The sequence below is a fragment of the Pseudophryne corroboree genome, chromosome 2 (genome assembly GCF_028390025.1).
Source record: "Pseudophryne corroboree isolate aPseCor3 chromosome 2, aPseCor3.hap2, whole genome shotgun sequence".
NCBI lineage: Eukaryota > Metazoa > Chordata > Amphibia > Anura > Myobatrachidae > Pseudophryne > Pseudophryne corroboree.
The window spans coordinates 454,235,062-454,259,783 of record NC_086445.1 but is presented as its reverse complement, the minus strand read 5'-3'; the positions used below and the strand labels follow the sequence as shown (position 1 = coordinate 454,259,783).

General features: G+C 45.1%; 1 protein-coding gene across 8 annotated transcripts in view; it reads right to left on the bottom strand.

The window, feature by feature from the left end:
* The window catches only part of LOC135027842 (uncharacterized), a 1,366,020-nt gene that overhangs the window by 1,141,231 nt on the left and 200,067 nt on the right, over positions 1 to 24,722 (bottom strand). For all 8 annotated transcript variants that reach the window (XR_010224289.1, XM_063953746.1, XM_063953745.1 and 5 more), the window contains exons 12-13: positions 10,625 to 10,744; positions 1,833 to 2,000 (exon numbers count right to left, since the gene is read on the bottom strand). Coding sequence is in view for 7 of the 8 variants with exons in the window: in XM_063953746.1 (XP_063809816.1) it covers positions 1,833 to 2,000; positions 10,625 to 10,744 (288 nt within the window). In the remaining variant the exon portion in view is untranslated. The remainder of the gene's footprint in view (positions 1 to 1,832; positions 2,001 to 10,624; positions 10,745 to 24,722) is intronic.

Below are 24,722 nucleotides of genomic sequence, written 5' to 3'. Positions count from 1 at the left end.
ACTATTGTCATGTTGACCTTTTGAATCTGTCAATATTTTAAACCTTTTGACCCTAAGTACTGTCTACCTTTTACCTGTCGACCTTTTGCATGCTGACCATTTGGGGTTGACCTATTGACTATCTTACTGTAGATCTATCAACTGGATACTATTTCTCAAATATTTTTTTCACTAAACAATCTGTACTCTCCCAATATGATCTACATATGAAGAGGTGGATAAACTGAGCATCGGCAGCAAATAAATTGCTTAATTATTATCTTTCAATTGTTCTATAAATAACAAAGCAATTATATGCAAGTACTGGCCAGTACATTAGGCTCTTTTGTGTGCTACATTAAATGTGATTATACACTGATAAAATTGTTATGTCATCATATGGCCGGCATTACTGCACTCTGTGACCACCATAACTGCACAGCAGGGTGGTGGTTAGTATTAGACAATCAGCAGAATAGAGGTGGTTAAGGGTGGTACTCACGGAGAGATCCATGCTTAAAATCTAAGTAATCTGACTAGATTGCTTAGAAGTTAAGCACTGATCTCTCCGTGTGTACTCCCCACAGGGATAGCGATGCGCGGCCCCACGCAGCGATATCGCTGGTGCTAGTTTGGCCTGCATGCAGGCTCAATCTAGCATAGTAACATAGTAATTGAGGTTGAAAAGAGACAAAATGCCCATCGTATTCAACCTGTATTCTGTATTAAGTTGAGTTGATTTTACTGTACCTGCTGAAGAATGTTTTTATGACTAGTTAACAACTATAAGTCATCTTACACCCAGATTAACAACGTCAATATTTTAAATGTTGTAACCTTTGTTATTCTTTTCAATCAGAAATTAATCCAATCCTTTTTTAAATGCATTTACAGAGTCCGCCATTACCACTTTCTCTGGCAAGGAATTCCAAATCCTGATTTCCCTAACAGTAAAGAGCCCTTTCCCCCGTTGTGTACGGATTTTTTTCCCCTCCAGCCTCAACGAGTGCCCACGTGTCCTAAACAGAGTTCTTTTAATAAATAATTCCTCTGATAACTCTTTGTAGTGCCCCTTTACATATTTGAAGACATTAATAATGTCTCCTCTTAGACACCTCTTTTCCAGTGTGTACATATTCAACCTAGTAAGACTTTCCTCGTAATCCAGTCCCTCTAGCCCTTATATCAATTTAGTAGCTCACCTTTGAACCCTTTTGAGTTCCCCGATATCTTTTTTATACAGTGGTGCCCAAAACTGAAGACAATATTCCAGGTGCAGACATACCAATGATTTGTATAACGGCAGAATTACATCATCGTCCCTTGTAGCAAATTCCCTGTTTTATGCACGCTAACACCTTACTTGCCTTCTTTACTGCGCTTTGACATTGTATACGGTTATTAAGCTTCTTATCAATGAATACCCCCAAATCTTTTTCCAAAACTCTTACCCCTAGACTTTCCTCATTTTATATGTAGGATGCAAGTTTGTTTTTAGTCCCGAAATGCATAACCTTGCATTTTTCTATATTGAACCTCATTCCCCATCTAGCGGGTCGCTCACTTCAGTGCTGTGTGTAGTAAGTGGCCTCCCGTACATCCTCCTCGCTCAGCACATATCGCGCTGTGCTGAGCGGGGGGAGAGATGTGTGATGAGCGCTTCGCTCAGCACTCATCTCCCCCCACATCTCGCCAGTGTATACGGCCCTTTAGAGAGACAGATACAAACTGGTGAACTAATCAGATCTCCTTCTTGCCCCTGTAGCTGGAGGGTTGGAAACAGAGAAAATGTCTTACATAAAATATGTAGATTACAGCATTGATAGTACTATAAACAGCCAGAGTAAACTTACAGAGATTCTTGCACGAAGTCCTTTTATCCATAAGAGTTTGCTGATTGTAGGAGTCATGTTCACATGCAAAGGGGGATTGTCTGCCATCTCCTGGTAAATGTCCTTCACCTGATTAATTTCTTCTATAAACATATTAAGCAAGTAAAGGTCTTTTTCCTTCAAATGATCCTAAAATAATATGAACAGACAAAAGAAAATTAATTTGGACAAGCATACAATTTGAAAAAATAATTTCAAGCAAAACTTGAGTCTTTCTCATACAGACCCTGTCATGTCACAGGCATCATGTGACAGTGCACATATGTTCATGATATTACTGGAATTATCAATTTAAATGTGTTCTATATGCACATACAGTACCTCTAGAACCCTTAAAAATAGTGTATTTCGGGGCGTGGCCTGGCAGGCAAGCTGGTCGGACGTGCCTGAGAGGAGCTCCAGGCCCCAGCTTACTAAAAGCCTTCTCTGACCCTCTTTTCAGCTCTTATTGGCCTCTCAGTGCCCTCTGCATATTGCCCTAATCCCCCCTGCACTTGGTGTGTCAGGTCCCGGAGCCGGAGGGGGCCCCCTGCCTCCTTGCGGGTTGGGGCCTGCGTGCCTTGCTGAAGCCGGGGGCTAAATTCTTGCAGGGACCCGGATGTGGTGGACACCGCCACGGATGCTGTGTGTGAGCTCGCTCTAACCTGCCCGACCAGAAGCAGCTTACCGTACCCGGCTCCACGCTTCTCATCGCCGCCCGGACTGCAGCCTCCATGCACACCAGCTGGGGCTCTGGGACTGGCCGGCGGGCTCCGTGACCTGCGTGTGTTCTGCGGCCGGTTCCCGCCCAACGAGCCGGGGACTGCGGTTGCTGCAGGTCTCCGGGGGGCGCGGTCGGACCTGCCAACACAGCGGCTGGACTCTGCCTTGCTGACCCGGTGCTGCCCGTCTCCCAGCCTCTGGCCCCCGGAGAGCCCTAGATTGGGTGCTGGTGGATATAGGCTCAGGCTGCATCAGACTCCCATGACGCCGGCGGACATCTTAGATCCGGAGCCCGGAGAGCCTTTGCTTCCCTCAGTGGCTGGAGGTAGGGGTGAGGTGACCTGGCTGCTGGCTGGTCCGTGGCTGGGATCCGCCACCTGCTGGGCCCTACCTCACGTCCCCCCAGAAGAAATTAATGTGGATATGTAGAGTGGGGAACTGTATGTGTACCTGCGCTAGCTCATCCCTCTGTCCTGACACTGCCTGTGCCTGTATTGTAATTCTGTCACAGTGGGGGTCCAGATCACACTAGGTTACAATAACAGAGTTCGGGGGGACACCCCTGGGATTGCTTCTTTAAATTCTTGGAGTGCCTTTATTATATTTTCTCCATGCCCCGGCTGTCTTGCTTTACCTATGATAACTGAGGCTGGAGCTCCATCTACTGGTGGCTTTTATTGTTTGATTTCAGCTGCCTGAGTGAACCTATTGTCCTTACAATGTGATCCATTGGAACATGCCATGAGTCTTGGGACTGTCTTTCACCATTATACATGTCAGAATAATTACAGTATAATTTTCCTACTGCCGGGACTTTTCTAGCTCTGTAATGCAGTGATTTTTTGGGATTGATCCGCCAGTACGTTCCATCATGCCCAGAAGTAACAAAAAACAACACGGTGCGGACCTGAGTCAGAGCCTTAAAAAAGTTGCCTACTCAAATACTAAATCACCGGGGCAAGGGGCTCCCTCGTTGCCTGATATTTCGGAGGACTCAGATCACTCCTCACTGACTCGGAAAGACTTACAACTGCTCTTCCGTGAAATTCAGGAGACAATGAAATCTATGCAGGCGGTGCAGGCAGAGGTACATACAGCAATTGCCTCTCTTAAGACCGACGTTACCGACCTTGGAGACAGAACGGACCACTTAGAGTCTAAAATGGATGAAGTGGTCGTTTTCCAACAGGGAATGGGCGATGAAATTCATGGCCTAAAGCAGGAAATGCAGTTAATCCTGGAATGCCAAGAAGATCAAGACAACAGGGTGCGCCGGAATAATCTCCCCGTCAGAGGAATCCCTGAGGACGTAGATATGACTTCCCTGCATGATTACCTTAAGAGACTGTTTGTGCACCTTTCGCCAACAACTTCGGAAGATCAACTCTTGTTGGATAGGGCTCATAGGGGTCTCCGCCCTCGCTCCCAGGATTCGGCTCAGCCCAGAGATGTCATTCTACGATGCCATTATTATACGGCTAAGGAGGATATTCTTAGAGAGGCTAGGAAGCTCACCAAATTGGAGTTCCTGGGGCACTCTCTTCAAATATTCCAAGATATTGCACCTACCACCCTGCTTAAAGGGAAGGAATTCAGACCAATCAGATGGGGTTTCCCCTTTCGCATTCTGGTGTGGCATCACAACCGCCTCCACTCGGCTAGGGATCTGGCTGAAGCTAAAGGAATCTTGCATACCTTGGGCCTCTCCCCTCCACCGGCCTTATCGGATTCTCCGCAGCGGGCGAACGAGGCCTCTCTCATGAAGTCGACTGCCACTCCCAGACGCTCCTTGAACCGGGACTGGACGAGAGTACCCTCAGCACGGAAATCTGCCCCTGTTGGCCTTAACACCTGATGCCTTATGTGTTTATTTACTGTTTAATTCTGTATTCTTCTGTCTCTGCACATGCATAGGTTGTGGAGATGTAATTTTTCTCTTTTCCAGTTCCAACTATTGGCCATGTTTCCCCCGTACCTGGCATAGATGTGTAGATTTTAAAATTTTCCCACAGTATCCGTGTATGTTGGGAGGGTATAGGGCTGGGGCTCCCCCTACAGGTAACGTACCTCTCTATGCTGGAACTGACACCCTTTGTTTTGTTGTTTGTTAGGGTTATCCTTCATCCACGTTAATGTTTGTCTCAGCCCTGGGTAGTTCTTTGTATATTACTGGCCAATCTTCATGGCAGTAGAAACTCTGAAGTTTTGTCCCATCTTTTTTCCCTTTAACACTGGTCCCTAGACTCAGGACACATGTTGGTAAGTGTCCGCTGTTCTTGATGTACGTGGCCCGGCCGGGCAGCATCCCCATAGTAGGGTCTTATACCCGAGTCCGTTTGTTGTCACTTAGTGACCCTTCTTTGGCGTTTCCTGACCGGCACGTTAGACCAGTTGTGGTATCTTCTGGTCCCCAACCTTCCCTTCTTCCCTACTTTTCCCAAGTTTTTCCTCTGTCCCTTTGTCTCTCCTTTCTCGTTCTGAAGTGTAATAATGTATGCTGATCGCCATGTCTGTATATGATGTTTTTGATTTGGTTTGTTGCAGAGATGCAGTGTCCGGAGGGAGGAGGTGAGGCATTCCGAAGACTCGTCTGTCATGGCTCTTAGGATATATTCACATAATGTTAAAGGTTTGAACAGCCCCACCAAATGCACTAAGCTCCTTCTCTCCCTTAAACAGGCCAAGGGTGATATTGTTTTCTTACAAGAAACTCACTTTAAGAAATCCCTTCACCCTGACTTAAAGTCTAAATCCTACCCCCTTACATTTCATGCATGTGATGCTGCACGTAAAAAAAGAGGGGTCTTCATCTTGTTAGCCGCCCACCTCTCGTTCGAGTTGATGGACAGTCATGTGGATAAATCGGGTAGACGGCTCATTCTTATTGGGAAACTAAATAATATTCTGTGTACTCTTGTTAATGTTTATGCTCCGAACCAAAATCAGGCCGCCTTCTTTAGAAGTTTGAATTCACATTTGACTAGACTCTGTAGAGGGGAAGTTATAGTGGCGGGCGACTTTAATGAGGTTCTTGACGCCTCGTTGGACAGATCCTCCCCTCCTCCTTCTCTCCCTTCTATCCCTAAACGGCCATCCTCGGCATCTCTCGCACTGCTAGATCATTTGAAACTCCAATTACTGTTTGACTCATTCAGATTGACTGATCCGTTGACTAGGGACTATACTTTTTATTCTCCTGTCCATAAGTCCTATTCTAGGATAGATATGATCCTACTCAGCCGGGACCTGTCCTGTAAACTTAAATCTACTCGTATGCATCCTATGGTATGGTCCGACCATTGCTCGATCACTGTCGATCTCCATACTATGGCCCACCGTCCCCCTCCTACCTCTTGGTGGATGAACGATTCCCTATTGCATAGCCCGGAAGTTGCTAACCAGATTAAAAACTGCCTCACTGATTATTTTCTGCTTAACGACCTTCCGGAGACTTCGCCTATTATTTTATGGGAAGCACATAAGGCTGTTTTACGTGGCCATTTGATTAGTCAGGCAACTAGGTTTAAAAAGATTAAGGAAGCTAGTTTCCTATCTCTTTCAACTAAACTCCAGACTCTTGAGCGACAACATAAACTCTCCCCTACCCCCGCCAATTTAGAGTCCTTGCTGGGGGCGAGGTCTGCGATCTCGCTCTCTCTATCAGAGCGTACAGCAAAGACTCTTCAGAGGCTTAACCAGTTCTTCTATGAGAAGAGAGACAAAGCTGATAGAATCTTGGCATCCCGCCTTAGGGCACAGCGATCAAGGAATAATATTCTTCTGGAGGTTTTGTGGAGGGTACCCCTGGCGCTTGGTCTTTTATGGAGGATTACACATACAACTCAAAATAATCCCATATACCACATGACAGATATTTCTAAATGGTCTGATGGTGCTGATATATGACGCAATGGATAAAGAACAATGATTTATTGCTAAAAAGCAAAACACATATACATTTGATAAAAACAATTAAAAAGTGACTTGTGCATTAAATCCTGCTGATCCTCAAACAACTATTTCCTGGTGAGTACCACGATTGGTCGCCCAAAACCTGGTTTGGATCTCTGTGCAAAATCAGGCAATAAGGTGACTGGTGCATACGTGGAAATATGGATCTCTCACCATGGGATGCCCGTGCGGTGGGCTGGTTGAAATAAACAAGCTGGTCCAAGGCTGATAGGCCTGGCACCACCGCCACGGGTTTATCAGCAGGGAGTCCTGGAAGTGTGCAGCTCCTTCTCCAAATAGCGCGTTTCGGTCTTGGGTGACGACCTTTTTCAAAAATGGATCCATTTTTGAAAAAGGTCGTCACCCAAGACCGAAACGCGCTATTTGGAGAAGGAGCTGCACACTTCCAGGACTCCCTGCTGATAAACCCGTGGCGGTGGTGCCAGGCCTATCAGCCTTGGACCAGCTTGTTTATTTCAACCAGCCCACCGCACGGGCATCCCATGGTGAGAGATCCATATTTCCACGTATGCACCAGTCACCTTATTGCCTGATTTTGCACAGAGATCCAAACCAGGTTTTGGGCGACCAATCGTGGTACTCACCAGGAAATAGTTGTTTGAGGATCAGCAGGATTTAATGCACAAGTCACTTTTTAATTGTTTTTATCAAATGTATATGTGTTTTGCTTTTTAGCAATAAATCATCCATTGCGTCATATATCAGCACCATCAGACCATTTAGAAATATCTGTCATGTGGTATATGGGATTATTTTGAGTTGTATGTGTAATCCTCCATAAAAGACCAAGCGCCAGGGGTACCCTCCACAAAACCTCCAGAATTCTATTTACTGAGAAATAGTGTTTTTTCTCCCTTTGGAGGTGCACCCAGGAAGCTGGTCCTTTTTTACTGCGCAATAACTGGTTGGTAAACATTTTCTCTTGTTCCTCCAAGGAATAATATTCTGGCAGTCCATACTGATTCTGGGGAAGTCACGCATGCCCCGGATGCCATAAATAGGGTGTTCCAGGACTACTATACTAAGCTCTATAATTTAACCTCAGCTGACTCAGGTCCCGGTCCCCCGGATGTATTAATATCAGAGTTTTTGCATCTGGCTAACCTCCCTCGGCTGTCTGAATTCGCCTCCTCGGAGTTGAATAAGGATATAACCGATGAGGAAATTGCTGCCGTTCTGAAGAATCTCAAATCCTCTAAGGCCCCAGGCCCTGATGGCTTCTCGGCTTCATATTATAAGAAATTTGCCTCCATTCTGGTCCCTCATCTCAGAGTATTGTTTAATACTGTACTGCATGGCACCTTATTTCCGAGCACTATGCTAGAGGCCAGAGTTATAGTTATCCACAAAAAGGGCAGGGATCCGCGAAATTGTGCTAACTATCGGCCGATATCCCTATTGAATTTAGACATTAAACTCTATGCCAAAATTTTAGCTACCCATCTCAATAGTGTGCTCCCGGGTCTGATACATTATGACCAGGTGGGATTCATTCCTGGACGTCAGGCCAGGGACAACACTAGAAGAGCGATAGATCTTATTCAACTGTTGAACTGTAAACAAACTCCATCTATTATCCTTTCACTCGACGCCGAAAAGGCGTTCAACCGTATTTCATGGCCTTTCTTATTTCAGACTCTGCAGGCATTTGGGATATCAGCTGAATTTCTGACAGGAGTCTCAGCCCTCTACTCCTCCCCTATAGTTAGGGTTCTTACTAACGGAATATTGTCCCCTCCCTTCCCGCTTTCCAATGGCACGAGACAGGGGTGCCCTCTGTCCCCCCCTGGTGTTTGCCATGGTCATAGAACCCCTGGCCGCTATGATCAGAAACTATGACAGAATTCGGGGAGTGAAGGTGGGCTCGCAGGAGTTTAAGATTTCGCTCTTTGCGGATGATGTACTGCTGTCTCTTACTCAGCCGCAGTCTTCTCTCCCAACCTTGTATCAGATTATCGAGGAATATGGCTCCCTGTCGGGCTATGAAATCAATTTTATTAAATCCGAAGCTATGTTATTACATGTAACTGGAGATCTCAAACGCTAGGCCAATAAGATTAAATATTTAGGCGTTTATATTACTTCCCACTATAGCTCTCTGTACTCGGAAAACTTTCCGCGGCTATTAACTGAGATTAAATCTGACCTGGCAAAATGGAGGTCCCATATCATATCCTGTCTGGGTAGGATCATTGCCCCTAAAATGACGATTATGCCACAACTTCTCTACCTCTTTCAGACTTTACCTGTGAGAGTTCCGGAGAGGGTTCTTAGGGATGCCCAGGCCTCATTTGTGAAGTTTGTCTGGAATGATATACCTCCACGGATACCTTTTACTGTGCTCCGGCTCCCTTGTTTTGAGGTAGGTCGGGGATTCCCCAATGTCAAATTTTATTACCTGGCTAGCGATTTGAGCCAAATGGTGGCCTCCTTTGTGCCCCGAGGCTCTATTGCCTGGGTAGACTTAGCAGCCCTTTCATTGAGACTTCGTTCATTGGCTTCGCTGTGGGGTCTGGGCAAACCATATCAGCTCACTCTGACGAACTCTTCTCCTTCTCTTAAATTCCATCTTTCTATCTGGCATAAATCTCTCACGAAATATAACCTGTCCTCCCCCTACTCTCCCCTCACCTCCCTCTGGGACAACCCTGCTTTCCCCGCTGGGGTTTCACCCTAGCGATTCACGCCCTGGTATAGCGCTGGGGTTCATGTGGTGCATGATCTTTCTCTCCAAGGCCATTGGATGTCGATAGATGATATCAAAAGTAAGTTTTCCTCTCTATCCCCTCCCTTCTTTGAATACTTTCAGGTCCGCCACTTCCTTCTCTCTTTACCTCAAGCTGACGTTCTGCGAGATCTCACCTTTTCAAATCCCTATGTACCAAAAAACCCATGTGTAGAGGGCTAATCTCGATGATCTATTCTATGCTGGTTGGAGTTTCCTCGGGATCGCAGAGTCGCCATGAGCGGGAGTGGGAGAGGGACCTGGGTCCCCCGCCAGACGATACCTGTTGGGAGGATGTTCGGGAGGGCATAGCTAAAAGTTCTATCTCTACCCGACTTAAGGCGATATCCTATAAACTATATTATCGGTGGTATTACACCCCGGACAAATTGTCTAGGATGTCCCCTTCTGCTACCCCGGTTTGTTGGCGAGGATGCGGTCAGCGGGGATCTCTATTCCATATCTGGCGGACCTGTCCACATATAGCTCGCTTCTGAAATAGGGTACTTGATATACTGATCTTCCTATCTGGATTAGCGCTCGAATTGGACCTGTGGGTATGTTTATTGCTTCGTCCATATCCAGATCTCGACCCTCTTTTGAATAAATTGTTTTCCCATATATTTGTGGCCGCTAAATCCTTAATAGCTAAAAATTGGAAGGCCTCCTCTGCTCCTACTATTCCTGCTCTGAATAATTATATTTGGTTCGTTGCTAACATGGAGAAGATTACTTATTATCTTCATGACTGTGCCCACAAATTTGAACTCGTATGGGGCCCCTTATGATGTCCCCCCCCCACATTGATGTTCAATATGCTTTTTTGTCCATGTTTACTGAATTCCTAGCCATGCTGTTTCTGGACCCTCCCTCCGGGCACCGTCCTGCCCTCTTGGACCCTTTCTTGTCATCGAGCAATTACCGGCCCATATGTCTGTATTTATATAGCTATGCTCACGCACTGTATATTGTTACTTTAGGCGTATTTTCCTCCTCATGGCTTTGATCGGCCCTGTTCTTTTCTATCTGCTCTTTTCTTCTTTCTTCCCGCTCCCCCATTTTCCTTTCCCTCTTCCCCTCTCTGTTTCTTTTTCCCTCGTATATGGTCCCTCCTTGAGGGACATCTTTGTTTGTTTGTTAATTGAAAAAAAATTCTTGAAAAACTCTGCGGAGACTGGTTTTCACCTTTTATTGTACAACTGAATCTGATTTGTATGCTTTTTTGTCTCTCCTGGTACAAATAAAGAGTTTAAAAGAAAAAAAAATAGTGTATTTGAATCTGCTTATACTGCTTATTTCAATTTCACACATCCTGGTACCGTTAATGGAACGAAATACTGAGTGGTAATGTTACCTTAACAATATCTCTTCTGCTGACTCCTTCAAACAACTCCAGTAGCCTGAGCTGAGCAGCAATAGTAGGACATTGGTCAAAACTGCTTCTAAGAATATTTCCAAGTTGATGTTCCAGGTTCTGTAATAAACATTTCAAGTCATACATGCAGCATACATGCGATATGAATGTGTGAGACCCTATATATATATATATATATATATATATATATCTATATATATATATATATATATAGAAAAAACGTGTGGTGGCACTCAGAAAAAACAACACAAGCAACGCTGATGCAGTCAACGTTTCAGGGATTGCTCCCTTTTATCAAGACACGACCAGCAACCTGTGATACATGAAATATATATACATACCGGTAGCCTGCACATCTCCAATCGCGTGGCTCAAGCCGCCTCCCACCGACACCGAGCAAACACGTCATCTGCACGGGCCGGCGCCGGGAATCGACGTCGGACTGGCAGGGGGGTGCGGCTCAGACCACACGTCAGAGCGTTGCTGGGCAACCACAAACAACAGGAAGTGTGAACGTACAAATACAGATAGCTAATACAGACAATTAAGAACCAAAACCAAATGATTAAAAACACCTAAACATATGTTGGTCAATACCCGGCAACACGCTAATGTCTAGCAGAGTACTTCAATAATACCAGCGGATGACTTCAATAATACCAGCGGATGAAATCACTAGCAATTTGCTATGGCGATATCTAAGCATAAGCATACTCTATAATCTAAACTGCATCCATCTTGAAACCTAAATCTAAGTAACATCATGGCTGTATGGTTAGCGGGCAAACACAATGTAATTAATAAAGTAGTGTATGGCTGATGGTACCGCACACTATATAAAATATGCATAGCCTCAACCCGGCATTTTGTAAGCCGTATGAAGCACCAAAACCTTAGTGCAACCACTCATGCACCATGAATTTAAAAAGTTAATTAGCAAATACATTTCAAAAAAGTTTTGTTGAGGAAAAGTTTACAAAAAACAATTGAAGCTAAGCGCCTCATTGAGGCCCAGCGGATGCACCGTTTGGAGGGTGTGAATCCACCATGCCTCCTTTCTCAGAAGTGCCTGACCTCTGTCACCACCTTTTTTGTTTAATGGGACATGATCGATCATTTTATAGCGAATAGCCGCCAAACTGTGATTACAATTTTTGAAGTGTCGTGCTACTGGGAGATCGCTACCTTTGCCTTCTAAGGCAGCCCGTATACTGGACCTATGAAGTGCAATTCTCTCCTTGAACTGTCTAATACTTTTGCCAACATAGAGCAGCCCGCAGGGGCACTTAATGTAATACACTATAAATTTGCTGCTACAAGTCAGGGTATATTTGATATTAAACAGTTTGCCAGATCTGGGATGATTAAAAGTACTGCCCGATTCCAGGCAACTACAGGTAGTACACCCTGTACATCTGTAGTTGCCTGGTTTGCGAGTCAAAAAATGTGGCAATCTTTCTTGACCAAAGTCGGAAATATCATTATGGACAACTATGTCTCTAATGTTGCGACCCCGCCTATATGCTGCCATAAGTGTAGTGTCCTTAAGGCTAGGTAAATCTTTATCCCTAGCGATCACCGGCCATATGCCTTTTGCTTGACGATTTAATTTCTTACTGGCCGTTGTATAATCCTGTGTCCAGATCGTCTTATTTTGAACCCTTTCAGAATCTTTGGGGACTAGAGTGTCTTGTCTCGATGTACTAAGTGCTTTCTCCATTGCCTGCTTTAGGGATTCTTGAGAATACCCTCTAGCTGTAAATTTTCTTGCCATAATCAACATCTGATTTTTGGCATCTTCCTCATTGCTGCAAATCCTTCTGATTCTCAGAAACTGAGAAAACGGAAGACTCCATTTCATAGGTTCTGGATGATGGCTGTTAGCCCTCAACAAGGTATTGCGATCGGTGGGTTTGTAATACATGCTGGTGACAATATTACAGTTACTATCAACTGAAATAGCTACATCTAAATAGTGGACAGTATTATAGCTGCATTCATAGGTAAATTTGATAGCAGCATCTTTCTGATTCACCTGAAAAATCATTTCCTCAAAATCCTGTTGCGTACCCGACCAAATCATCAAAATATCGTCGATGTAGCGACGAAATAAGATGATATGTTGGGAATGTAACGCATTGTCAAAAAACAACTGTTTTTCTATTTCGCTCATGAAAATATTCGCGAAACTGGGTGCCACACATGATCCCATGGCGCACCCAGTTCGCTGGCGAAAGATTTTTTTATCAAACAGAAAATAATTTCTGTCTAAGGTCAATGCAAGTAATCGAACAAAAAAATTGATATCAGGACCTGAATATTCAGTATTAGATTCTAAAAAAGATTGCATCACGGCTAAACCCCTATCATGGGGGATACTGGTATACAGCGCCGACTGCCTAGGAAGTTTCCTTTGGAGACTGATCAATCCAGTACAGCGATCTCATCAAGTGATACAGAATGTGCTACGGCATCCACTTCAAAGAAGTCCAATTCTGGAGTAAACACACGCTCAAAAAACGAGCGGACAAAAGAGCCAGGACCCGTCGGGGGGGCCAAAACAGGAGGGAAATAGAAAAACAGTTGTTTTTTGACAATGCGTTACATTCCCAACATATCATCTTATTTCGTCGCTACATCGACGATATTTTGATGATTTGGTCGGGTACGCAACAGGATTTTGAGGAAATGATTTTTCAGGTGAATCAGAAAGATGCTGCTATCAAATTTACCTATGAATGCAGCTATAATACTGTCCACTATTTAGATGTAGCTATTTCAGTTGATAGTACCTGTAATATTGTCACCAGCATGTATTACAAACCCACCGATCGCAATACCCTGTTGAGGGCTAACAGCCATCATCCAGAACCTATGAAATGGAGTCTTCCGTTTTCTCAGTTTCTGAGAATCAGAAGGATTTGCAGCAATGAGGAAGATGCCAAAAATCAGATGTTGATTATGGCAAGAAAATTTACAGCTAGAGGGTGTTCTCAAGAATCCCTAAAGCAGGCAATGGAGAAAGCACTTAGTACATCGAGACAAGACACTCTAGTCCCCAAAGATTCTGAAAGGGTTCAAAATAAGATGATCTGGACACAGGATTATACAACGGCCAGTAAGAAATTAAATCGTCAAGCAAAAGGCATATGGCCGGTGATCGCTAGGGATAAAGATTTACCTAGCCTTAAGGACACTACACTTATGGCAGCATATAGGCGGGGTCGCAACATTAGAGACATAGTTGTCCATAATGATATTTCCGACTTTGGTCAAGAAAGATTGCCACATTTTTTGACTCGCAAACCAGGCAACTACAGATGTACAGGGTGTACTACCTGTAGTTGCCTGGAATCGGGCAGTACTTTTAATCATCCCAGATCTGGCAAACTGTTTAATATCAAATATACCCTGACTTGTAGCAGCAAATTTATAGTGTATTACATTAAGTGCCCCTGCGGGCTGCTCTATGTTGGCAAAAGTATTAGACAGTTCAAGGAGAGAATTGCACTTCATAGGTCCAGTATACGGGCTGCCTTAGAAGGCAAAGGTAGCGATCTCCCAGTAGCACGACACTTCAAAAATTGTAATCACAGTTTGGCGGCTATTCTCTATAAAATGATCGATCATGTCCCATTAAACAAAAAAGGTGGTGACAGAGGTCAGGCACTTGTGAGAAAGGAGGCATGGTGGATTCACACCCTCCAAACGGTGCATCCGCTGGGCCTCAATGAGGCGCTTAGCTTCAATTGTTTTTTGTAAACTTTTCCTCAACAAAACTTTTTTGAAATGTATTTGCTAATTACCTTTTTAAATTCATGGTGCATGAGTGGTTGCACTAAGGTTTTGGTGCTTCATACGGCTTACAAAATGCCGGGTTGAGGCTATGCATATTTTATATAGTGTGCGGTACCATCAGCCATACACTACTTTATTAATTACATTGTGTTTGCCCGCTAACCATACAGCCATGATGTTACTTAGATTTAGGTTTCAAGATGGATGCAGTTTAGATTATAGAGTATGCTTATGCTTAGATATCGCCATAGCAAATTGCTAGTGATTTCATCCGCTGGTATTATTGAAGTCATCCGCTGGTATTATTGAAGTACTCTGCTAGACATTAGCGTGTTGCCGGGTATTGACCAACATATGTTTAGGTGTTTTTAATCATTTGGTTTTGGTTCTTAATTGTCTGTATTAGCTATCTGTATTTGTACGTTCACACTTCCTGTTGTTTGTGGTTGCCCAGCAACGCTCTGACGTGTGGTCTGAGCCGCACCCCCCTGCCAGTCCGACGTCGATTCCCGGCGCCGGCTTGTGCAGATGACGTGTTTGCTCGGTGTCGGTGGGAGGCGGCTTGAGCCACGCGATTGGAGATGTGCAGGCTACCGGTATGTATATATATTTCATGTATCACAGGTTGCTGGTCGTGTCTTGATAAAAGGGAGCAATCCCTGAAACGTTGACTGCATCAGCGTTGCTTGTGTTGTTTTTTTTGAGTGCCACCACACGTTTTTCTACATGCTCATCCAGAGAGGTTAGGCACCAGGACTCGTTGATTCTACTTAAGCGTGAGTGCCGGATATTTGTTCTATATTTATATATATATATATATATATATATATATATATATATACACATACACATATATATATATATATATATATATAAATATATATACATACACACATATGTATATATATATATATACATACACACATATATGAGTGTGCGTATATATAGCCTCAATAAAAGAAACCAGCACCTCCAATTAATGCATAATAAATCCTTTATCAAAAAACAAGTATTGAATGAATAATACACCAGACGCATCAAAAATGGGTATCGGAACAAGCACATGGGGTACCTGCTGGAAGCAAACTGCATTGCTCTGCCATATGTGTAGCAGCTGATCATAATGCAAGCCTCCGGTGACAGTAGGTTAGTGAGTCAACAGCCGCTTCGGTACTCAAAAAGGCACCTTCATACTGGATATAATAGGATTTTGATAACCTACCGGTAAATCCTTTTCTCCTAGTCCGTAGAGGATGCTGGGGACAACATCAAGACCATGGGGTATAGACGGGATCCGCAGGAGAAATGTGCACTCTAAAGACTTTTCATTGGGTGTGAACTGGCTCCTCCCTCTATGCCCCTCCTCCAGACCTCAGTTGTAGGAACTGTGCCCAGGGAGACTGACATTTCGAGGAAAGGAATTACTTAACTAGTGGTGAGATATCTACCAACTCACACCCTTAACCATGCCGCACACATGGTATTCAACATAACACACGCCAACAGGCATGAACTAATTGCAGCAACATGCTGAAACCAAGATAACACAACTTGTGTAACTGTAATAACTAAACTGCAGGTAAAGTACGCACTGGGACGGGCGCCCAGCATCCTCTACGGATTAGGAGAAAAGGATTTTCTCATACGTCCTAGAGGATGCTGGGGACGACATCAAGACCATGGGGTCTATACCAAAGCTCCAGTACGGGCGGGAGAGTGCGGATGGCCCTGCAGCACCGATTGACCAAACTTTAGGTCCTCATCGGTCAAGTTGTCAAACTTGTAGAACTTAGCAAATGTGTTTGATCCTGACCAAGTAGCTGCTCGGCAAAGTTGTAATGCCAAGACCCCCCCAGGCAGCCGCCCAGGATGAGCCCACCTTCCTAGTGGAATGGGCCTTCACCGACGTCGGTAACGGCAATCCAGCCGTAGTATGAGCTTGCTGAATCGTATTTCTAATCCAACGTGCAATAGTCTGCTTGAAAGCAGGACAGCCAATCTTGTTGTGATCATACAGGACGAACAGAGCCTCTGTTTTCCGTATACGAACTGTTCTAGCAACATAGATTTTCAAAGTTCTAACCACATCTAGAGACTTTGAATCAGTGAATGTGTCAGTAACTACTGGCACCACAATAGGTTGGAAAAGCAGAAACCACCCTTTGAAGAAAATGTTGGCAAGTTCGCAACTCTGCCCTATCTTCATGTAAAATCAGGTAAGGGCTCTTGTGAGACAAGGCCCCAAATTCCGACACCCGCCTTGCAGGTGCCAATGCCAAAAGCATCACCACTTTCCAAGTGAGAAACTTTAACTCTATCTTTTGTAGAGGCTCAAACCAATCCGATTGAAGGAACTGCAGTACCACATTAAGGTTCCATGGTGCCACTGGAGGCACGAATGGAGGCTGGATGTGCAGAACCCCTTTCACAAAGGTCTGAACCTCTGGAAGAGAGGCCAATTGTTTTTGGAAGAACACTGACAAGGCCGAAATCTGGACCTTGATTCATCCCAATCGTAGGCCCGTCTCCACACCATCCTGCAAAAAATGGAGAAAACGTCCTAAGTGAAACTCTTCCGTAGGAGCTTTCTTGGATTCACACCAAGACACATATTTTCTCCAAATACGGTGGTAATGTTTTGACGTTACTCCCTTTCTGGCCTGAATAAGGGTGGGGATGACCTCCTTAGGAATACCCTTCCTGGCTAGGATACGGCGCTCAACAGCCATGCCGCCAAACGTAGCCGCAGTAAGTCTTGGTACACACACGGCCCCTGCTGCAGCAGGTCCTCCCGAGGAGGAAGAGGCCGAGGATCTCCTATGAGTAACTACTGAAGATCTGGGTACCAAGCCCTTCTTGGCCAGTCTGGGGCAATGAAGATTGCTCGAACCCTTGTCTTTCTTATGATCCTGAGTACTTTTGGGATCAGCGGAAGTATAGGGAAAACATATACCGACCGAAACACCCACTGGGTCACCAGTGCATACACTGCTATTGCTTGAGGGTCTCTCGACCTTGAACAATATCTCTGAAGCTTCTTGTTTAGATGAGATGCCATCAAGTCTACTTGAGGAACTCCCCAAAGACTTGTCACCTCTGCGACGACTTCTTGGTGGAGGCCCCACTCTCCTGGATGGAGATCGGGTCTGCTGAGGAAGTCTTCTTCCCAGTTGTCCACTCCCGAAATGAAAATTGCTGACAGAGCTCTAACATGTCTTTCTGCCCAGAGGAGAATCCTTGTCACCTCTGCCATTGCGCTCTGCTTTTCGTTCCGCCTTGCCCGTTTATGTACGCGACTGCTGTTACATTGTCCGACTGGATCTGCACAGGATCTTGAAGAAGATGTACCGCTTTTAGAAGGCCGTTGTAAATGGCTCTCAATTCCAGAACGTTTATGTGAAGGCAGGCTTCCTGACTTGACCATTTTCCTTGGAAGCTTTCCCCCTGTGTGACAGCTCTCCAGCCTCGGAGACTTGCATCCGTGGTTATTAGGACCCAGTCGTGAGTCCCAAACCTGCGTCCCTCTAGTAGGTGAGAACTGTGTAGCCACCACAGGAGTGAAATCCTGGCTTTGGGGGACAGGATTTGTAGGTGGGATCCGGACAACTTGTCCAACAGGTCCCACTGGAATACTCTGGCATGAAATCGACCAAACTGTATGGCCTCGTAGGCCGCTACCATTTTCCCCAACAACCGAATGCATTGATGGATCGACACGCTTGTTGGTTTCAATATTTGTTTGACCATTTTTTTATTTTTATTTTTTTTTAAATGTATTTATTCAAATTTTTCAATAATAAACATACACTTTGAAAAGGTACATTCTCCATAGCACTATCATTTGTAGCCACATAATACTCCCAGAATTGGAGAAATAATACAATATACACATCCAATACTTAATAAACAAGACATTCAAATGACAAGACAAAGACAGGGGGGGGGGGGGGGGGAGGGATACGTATACTTTGAATCAGGCTACACATTTCCCGCCAGGAAGGCTACATAACAAAGCGCGCCATGGCCAATAGCTCCATCGAGTTGGAGCTCTAGTGGTGTTAAGGTTAAGGAAAATCACAAAATATATCAATCCAGCTAGGGTCTTATATAGTGGGTTGTGGGGGGGGGTGCATATCTCTCTCAGGGTCGTTCTTTTCAGCGAGTCAAAAAATTTAAGGATATGAGACCTAAGCATGGGATCCAGAACTTCAATAAATGGTCCCCACTTCTTATAGAACAAATGAGCATGCTTGTCTACCTCGTATAGGGCAGATTGTCTATCATAATACATAGTCGACTTCACCATACACAGAAGTTGCTCTAGTCTGGGGGGGGATCTATGGATCCATTGCGTCAGAATAGCCTTCTTTGCCAGTGTGAGAAACACGTAGAGGAAGGGGCGTAGGGGGAGGGTCTCAGCCGGTAAATCCCCATAAGAGAGATGCAAACCCAGCAGTGCCTTAGGTGATAAGGGGAGACGCAACCCAAATTTACTGTTTAAATACCATAGAATTTTATTTCAAAATCTTTGTATCTTGGGGCAGCTCCAAAATACATGCATCAGGGTTGCATGGGGTGCTCTGCATTTAAGACATTGTCCGGAATCCAAAGGCACCATATGACTCCTCTGACTAGGGGATATATATGCTCGGTTTAAAAATTTTACATAGATCTCCTGTAGGTTCGAAGAGTGTAGAGCTTTAAAAATACCGGGTAGAGGGCGGAAAAAATCAGTTATGGACCCTTGCATAGAGAAGTCTACCTTCCATTTTTCGAACAGTTGACTCCATAACCTATCCACAACACTAGGGAGAAGGTCCCAATATAGCCATTTTGTTTTATAGGGTAACTTAGTAGTTCGATTGAGTAAGGAGGTGAGGGAGTCAGAACCACCGGGGTGGAGCAATGCGTCGGGCAGGGATTGTGCATAATGCCTAACTTGGAGATACATGAAGAACTCCGATCGATGTACACCATACCTCTCCACCAGCCCAGAAAAAGAATACACCAAACCTCCAGGATCAAAAACAACTCTGATGCTACTGATTCCCTTAGCTCGCCACACTTCGAATTTTGCATTCTCCAAGGGAGGGGTAAAACAAGGATTCCCACAGATAGGAATAAAATCAGAACGGCCAAAATTCCTGTGCAGTGCTTTATTTATTACTTTCCAAGCAATATAAGCGTCCCAAAATAAGGGATTCGTTTTCGCTTGTGAGGGGAGCAGGGTGAGCGGAGTGTGTAACAAGGCCTTCAAGTCATAAGGTGACACTAAAGCCTGCTCAATGTGGTAATTCGTATATGTGGTTTTTGCCGTAAGCCAGTCATTTATATATCTGAAAGCCACCGCCCTAGGGAAAGTAAGCAGATCCGGGATCGCAAGACCCCCCTCCTCCCTCCGCAACTTAAGTTTAGCTAATGCTATTCTTGGTTTTTTGTTTGCCCACAGGAATTTTGTGCACATTTTATCATAAACAAGAGCATCCGCTCTGGAGATTTTTAGGGGCAATAACTGGAGCGAATAGGAAATTTTGGGGAAAATGATGCACTTGAGGACAGCCGTGCGGCCTAGCAAAGACAGAGGGAGCGCTGACCACGATTGGAGCTGGGTAGAAATAGCCTGTAGTATGGGTGTAAAGTTTATCTTGTACAGATCCGATAAATTGGGCGGTAAATAAATCCCAAGATACTTCAAATTGGTTTTGTTAACAGTAAATTGGGAGAGGAGAGGGAGGGAGGACATATTAAATGCTGTCTGAGTTAAAGGGAGTAATTCAAATTTTAAGGAATTCACCTTATATCCAGCAAAGAGACCGAATTCTCAAATTTTTTCCATTATGGCTGGGATGGATACTTCAGGGCGGGATATAAAGAGTAACATATCATCTGCAAATAAGCTTATTTTTAGTTCCTGGTCAAAAATTGAAATACCTGAGAATGAAGGGAGCCCGGAGAAATAGAATCCCAGAATGACTGTTTAGCATTCTCATTAACAGGGGAGGTTTCATAAACAGTAGTGTAAAAATCAGATAGGACCTTCGCTATGTCTTTAGATTTGGAAGCCAAAGCTCCATCTGATTGTTTAAGTGGATGAATGAGAGAATTAGAAGTAGACCCTTTCAATAAGTGCGATAACAATTTGCCTGTCTTGTTACCAAAACGGTAAAATCTATGCTTCTTATGAAACGTGTGTTTATCCCCCAACACCTGCAGAACTGCATTAAAAGCCACTTTAGCATCCAAATATTGATTCTTTATAGCGGGGGAGGGGTTCTGTTTGAATCTCTGATAGGCCTCAGTCAGTCTCCGTTGTGAGTTCTTAAAATTAGAAGCGAATGTCTTTTTCCTTCGGGAGACATATTCAATGAGACGTCCCCTAATGACCGCTTTAGAGGCCTGCCAGAAAACCAAAGGATCGTCTCGCGCCATTTGGGCATTAGTGGCGGAATAATCATCCCAAAATGACTCCAGGTCCTTATGAAATTCTATAAAGGAAGAGAAATCTGTGGTAAAACGCCAGCGCTTAAAGGAACCTACATCTACCTTAGTGGACATGGAAGCCCAAACAACAGAGTGTTCCGACAACGCCATTGGTTCAATAGAAGAATCAAGGGCATATAGAACCAGGGAGACAGAGACTATCAAGTAATCGATCCTGGATAGGGAATGATGGGCAGCGGAGAGGCAGGTGTACTCCCTATCCGTGGGGTGTAAAAATCTCCAAATATCTGTTACCTGGAGCTGTTGCTCCATATAAGGAATACCAAATTTAGGGGGATTACGGGAAGAGGTGGAGGACTGAACATCCATGTACTTTGAAGCAATAACATTAAAATTACCCCCTATAATCAGGGATGAGGTGGAATAAGGATATAAGGCAGTAAGCAGAGAGCGGAAAAAGGCTTTTGAATACGGATTTGGAGCATAAACCGTACACAGCACATAACTAGCATCCCAAATGGTCACTTCTAAAATAAGATACCTGCCTGCCGGGTCCACCACAGATGAGACCACCTCCAGTCCCAAGGAGCGCTTAGCCAGGACGAGGACTCCTCTGGCCTTCGAAGAGTAGGGAGCATCAGCCACAACACGCCAGCCGAGCGTGCCTAATTTCTGAGCTTCTGGGGAGAGGAGGTGAGTCTCCTGCAAGAAAACCAGATCTAAACGCAGTTTATTAAGATACAAGAGTATTTTCTTCCTCTTTATAGGGGAGTGGATACCCCCAACATTCCACGTAGCCACTGTGAAACTAGACATTAGTAGTAATGTACACCCAGTAGGAACAGTAAAATAATATCCAAAACCCAAGGACACATTAGGAGGGGAGGGAGGGGAAGACACAAGACAACAAGAAAAACAACAAACAATATGACAGAAACACCAAACATGTGTCTCTATCATAGATATCCAATAAGGACTTCACAGTGTGAACAATTTAGGCTGATAAAGCAGGGAGTATTAGGGCTCCTAGCCTCAACCACTTATCAAATAAGAGGTATAAAATCAATACCGCAACCAATTTAAGAACTAGAAAACTAAAACATGGGGGGGCATAGATATGATCTTGAGCTCGCAACAGGAGGGGAGGGAGGGGAGGGGGAGGGGGGGGCAAGAGATGGAGGCCCCGTTATAAGAACCATCAGTTTCACCATCAACTAGTATTAAATGCAGGTTTGGCATCCACCGGGTGATGGGAGGGGAGGGGGTGGGGGGTGGAGGGGGAGGGGGTGGGGGGGGGGGGGTTGGACAAGTACATTCCAGGCCACAAGTCTAGCATCAGGATAGGAATCCGGACATGCAGTTCAAAGGCCTAAGTCGATAGGCTTTTAGGGCATGACAGCTGAAGATATATAGGTTAGTTCCCTTCTTCTTCCATCCTGTCATTTCCCTCCGATAGGAAACTCTCAGCATCCACAGGTGTGGAGAAATCTTTAAAGGAGTTTCCATCAAAGATTCGTAAGCGTGCAAGGTGCAACAGCGCAAATTTACGACCGGCCGACACCAGTGATGAACATATGGGTGTAAAAGCTTTCCGCAGTCGTGTTAATTCCGGAGAGTAGTCCTGGAACAATAGCAGTTTATTCCCGTCCCACGAGATATCCCTGAGGCGACGAGATGCCGACCACAGCGCTTCCTTATGGAGGAAGTTAAGGCACTTACACAGGACCGAGCGTGGTCTGGAACTGGAGCCCGAGGGCCTGGTAGGGCCGGTTCTACGACTAAGTCTGCACACCCTTCCTGTACATCCAAGAGTTCAGGCAACGTGTGACGCAAGAATTTGTACAACTCAGGGCCGCGAATGGACTCTGGTAAGCCGATGAGGCGTAGATTACATCTGCGCGAGCGATTCTCCAAATCATCTAGCTTCGCCCAAACCTGCGTATCAGATTTCTGCAGACCGGACACAGTGTCTTTTAAATCAGCTACATCCTGAAAATTAGAGCCTGCAGTTTGTTCCACATGTGCCAGTCTCTTAGTAAGTTGCTTATATTGGCTTTTTATATCTAGCACTGCTTGCTGTAATGCAGCTGCTTGTGATTGAGCTTGCTCCTGCAATAAAGGTTGCACTGTCTCCTTAACAGCCCGCATAATATCAGCATAGTATTCACATGCCCTGAACAAGCCACATCCCTATACAATGCATCTCTTACTTCTGCCCTTGACTCTGTTGCTCCGCCAACCACTATTCACCCTCGCAGATCAACACCTCAACCCTGGCACAACAAATGCACCAGATATCTACAAAAATGCTCACGTACTGCCGAGCGACAGTGGAGGAAATCACGCTCTAAAGCAGACTTCCTCCATTTCAAATTCATGCTCTCATCCTTCAGTACTGCCCTTTCCCTTGCTAAACAATCATACTTCAAAATCCTCATTTCTACCCAGTCTTCCAACCCCCGGCGCCTCTTTGCCACTGTTAACTCCCTCCTCTGCCCACCACCACCTCCTCTCCCTTCCTCATTGTCTGCTCTTGACTTTGCCACTTATTTCACATCCAAGATTGACTCCATACGTCAGGATATCACATCCCACCAGACCAGCAACCAGCCACCACCCATCCCTTGCCACCCCTCCCCTTCCCTCTTACCAACTCTGACATCTTTCTCCCATGTATCTGGCGAGGAAGTCATGGCCCTCATCCGTTCCTCCCCCCCCACAACCTCCCCGCTCGACCCTATCCCCTCCCACCTCCTCCGCTACCTCTCTCCTTCTGCCTGTTCCCATCTTGCCCACCTTCTCAATCTCTCCATTTCATCAGGCACTATCCCCTCTGCCTTCAAGCATGCTCTTGTCTCCCCTATTCTTAAAAAACCTACCCTTGATCCTAACACTCTCTCCAACTATCGACCCATCTCTCTCCTTCCCTTTGCCTCCAAACTTCTTGAGCGTATTGTCTATAATCGCCTCACTGCCTTTCTTTCCTCTCACTCACTGCTTGACCCATTCCAGTCTGGTTTCCGTTCTCTCCACTCCACTGAAACTGCCCTCACAAAAGTCTGCAATGACCTCCATGCAGCCAAATCTAAGGGCCACTACTCTCTGCTTATTCTTCTTGACCTCTCTGCTGCTTTTGACACTGTGGACCACCCTCTCCTTCTGCAAATCCTTCACTCTCTTGGTCTGCGTGATACTGCCCTCTCCTGGCTGTCCTCCTACCTCTCTGATCGTTCCTTCTCTGTCTCCTCTCATGATGCTACCTCCCCCCCACTTCCACTAACTGTTGGTGTCCCCCAAGGCTCTGTTCTTGGTCCTCTCCTTTTCTCTCTCTATACGTCCTCTTTAGGTGAACTCATTGGTTCTTTTAACTTCCAATACCACCTCTATGCTGATGACACTCAAATCTACCTCTCCTCCCCTGATCTCTCCACGGCTCTCCTCACTCGGACCTCAAACTGTCTTTCTGCTATCTCTTCCTGGATGTCTCAGCGCTTTCTTAAACTCAACATGTCTAAGACTGAGCTGATCATCTTCCCACCCTCCCGCACAGCCTCACCTCCCACAATCTCATTATCCATTGATGGCATGACTATCTCCCCTAGCCCCCAAGTACGCTGTCTTGGCGTAATCCATGACTCCTCCCTCTCCTTCAAACCACACATTCAGCACCTCTCACAAACCTGTCATTTTCATCTCAAAAACATTTCTAGAATCAGACCTTTTCTCACCCAGGATGCCACTAAGATCATTATTCACTCACTGATTATTTCCAGACTGGACTACTGTAATCTCCTCCTAACTGGCCTCCCTGACAATTACCTCTCTCCACTCCAATCTA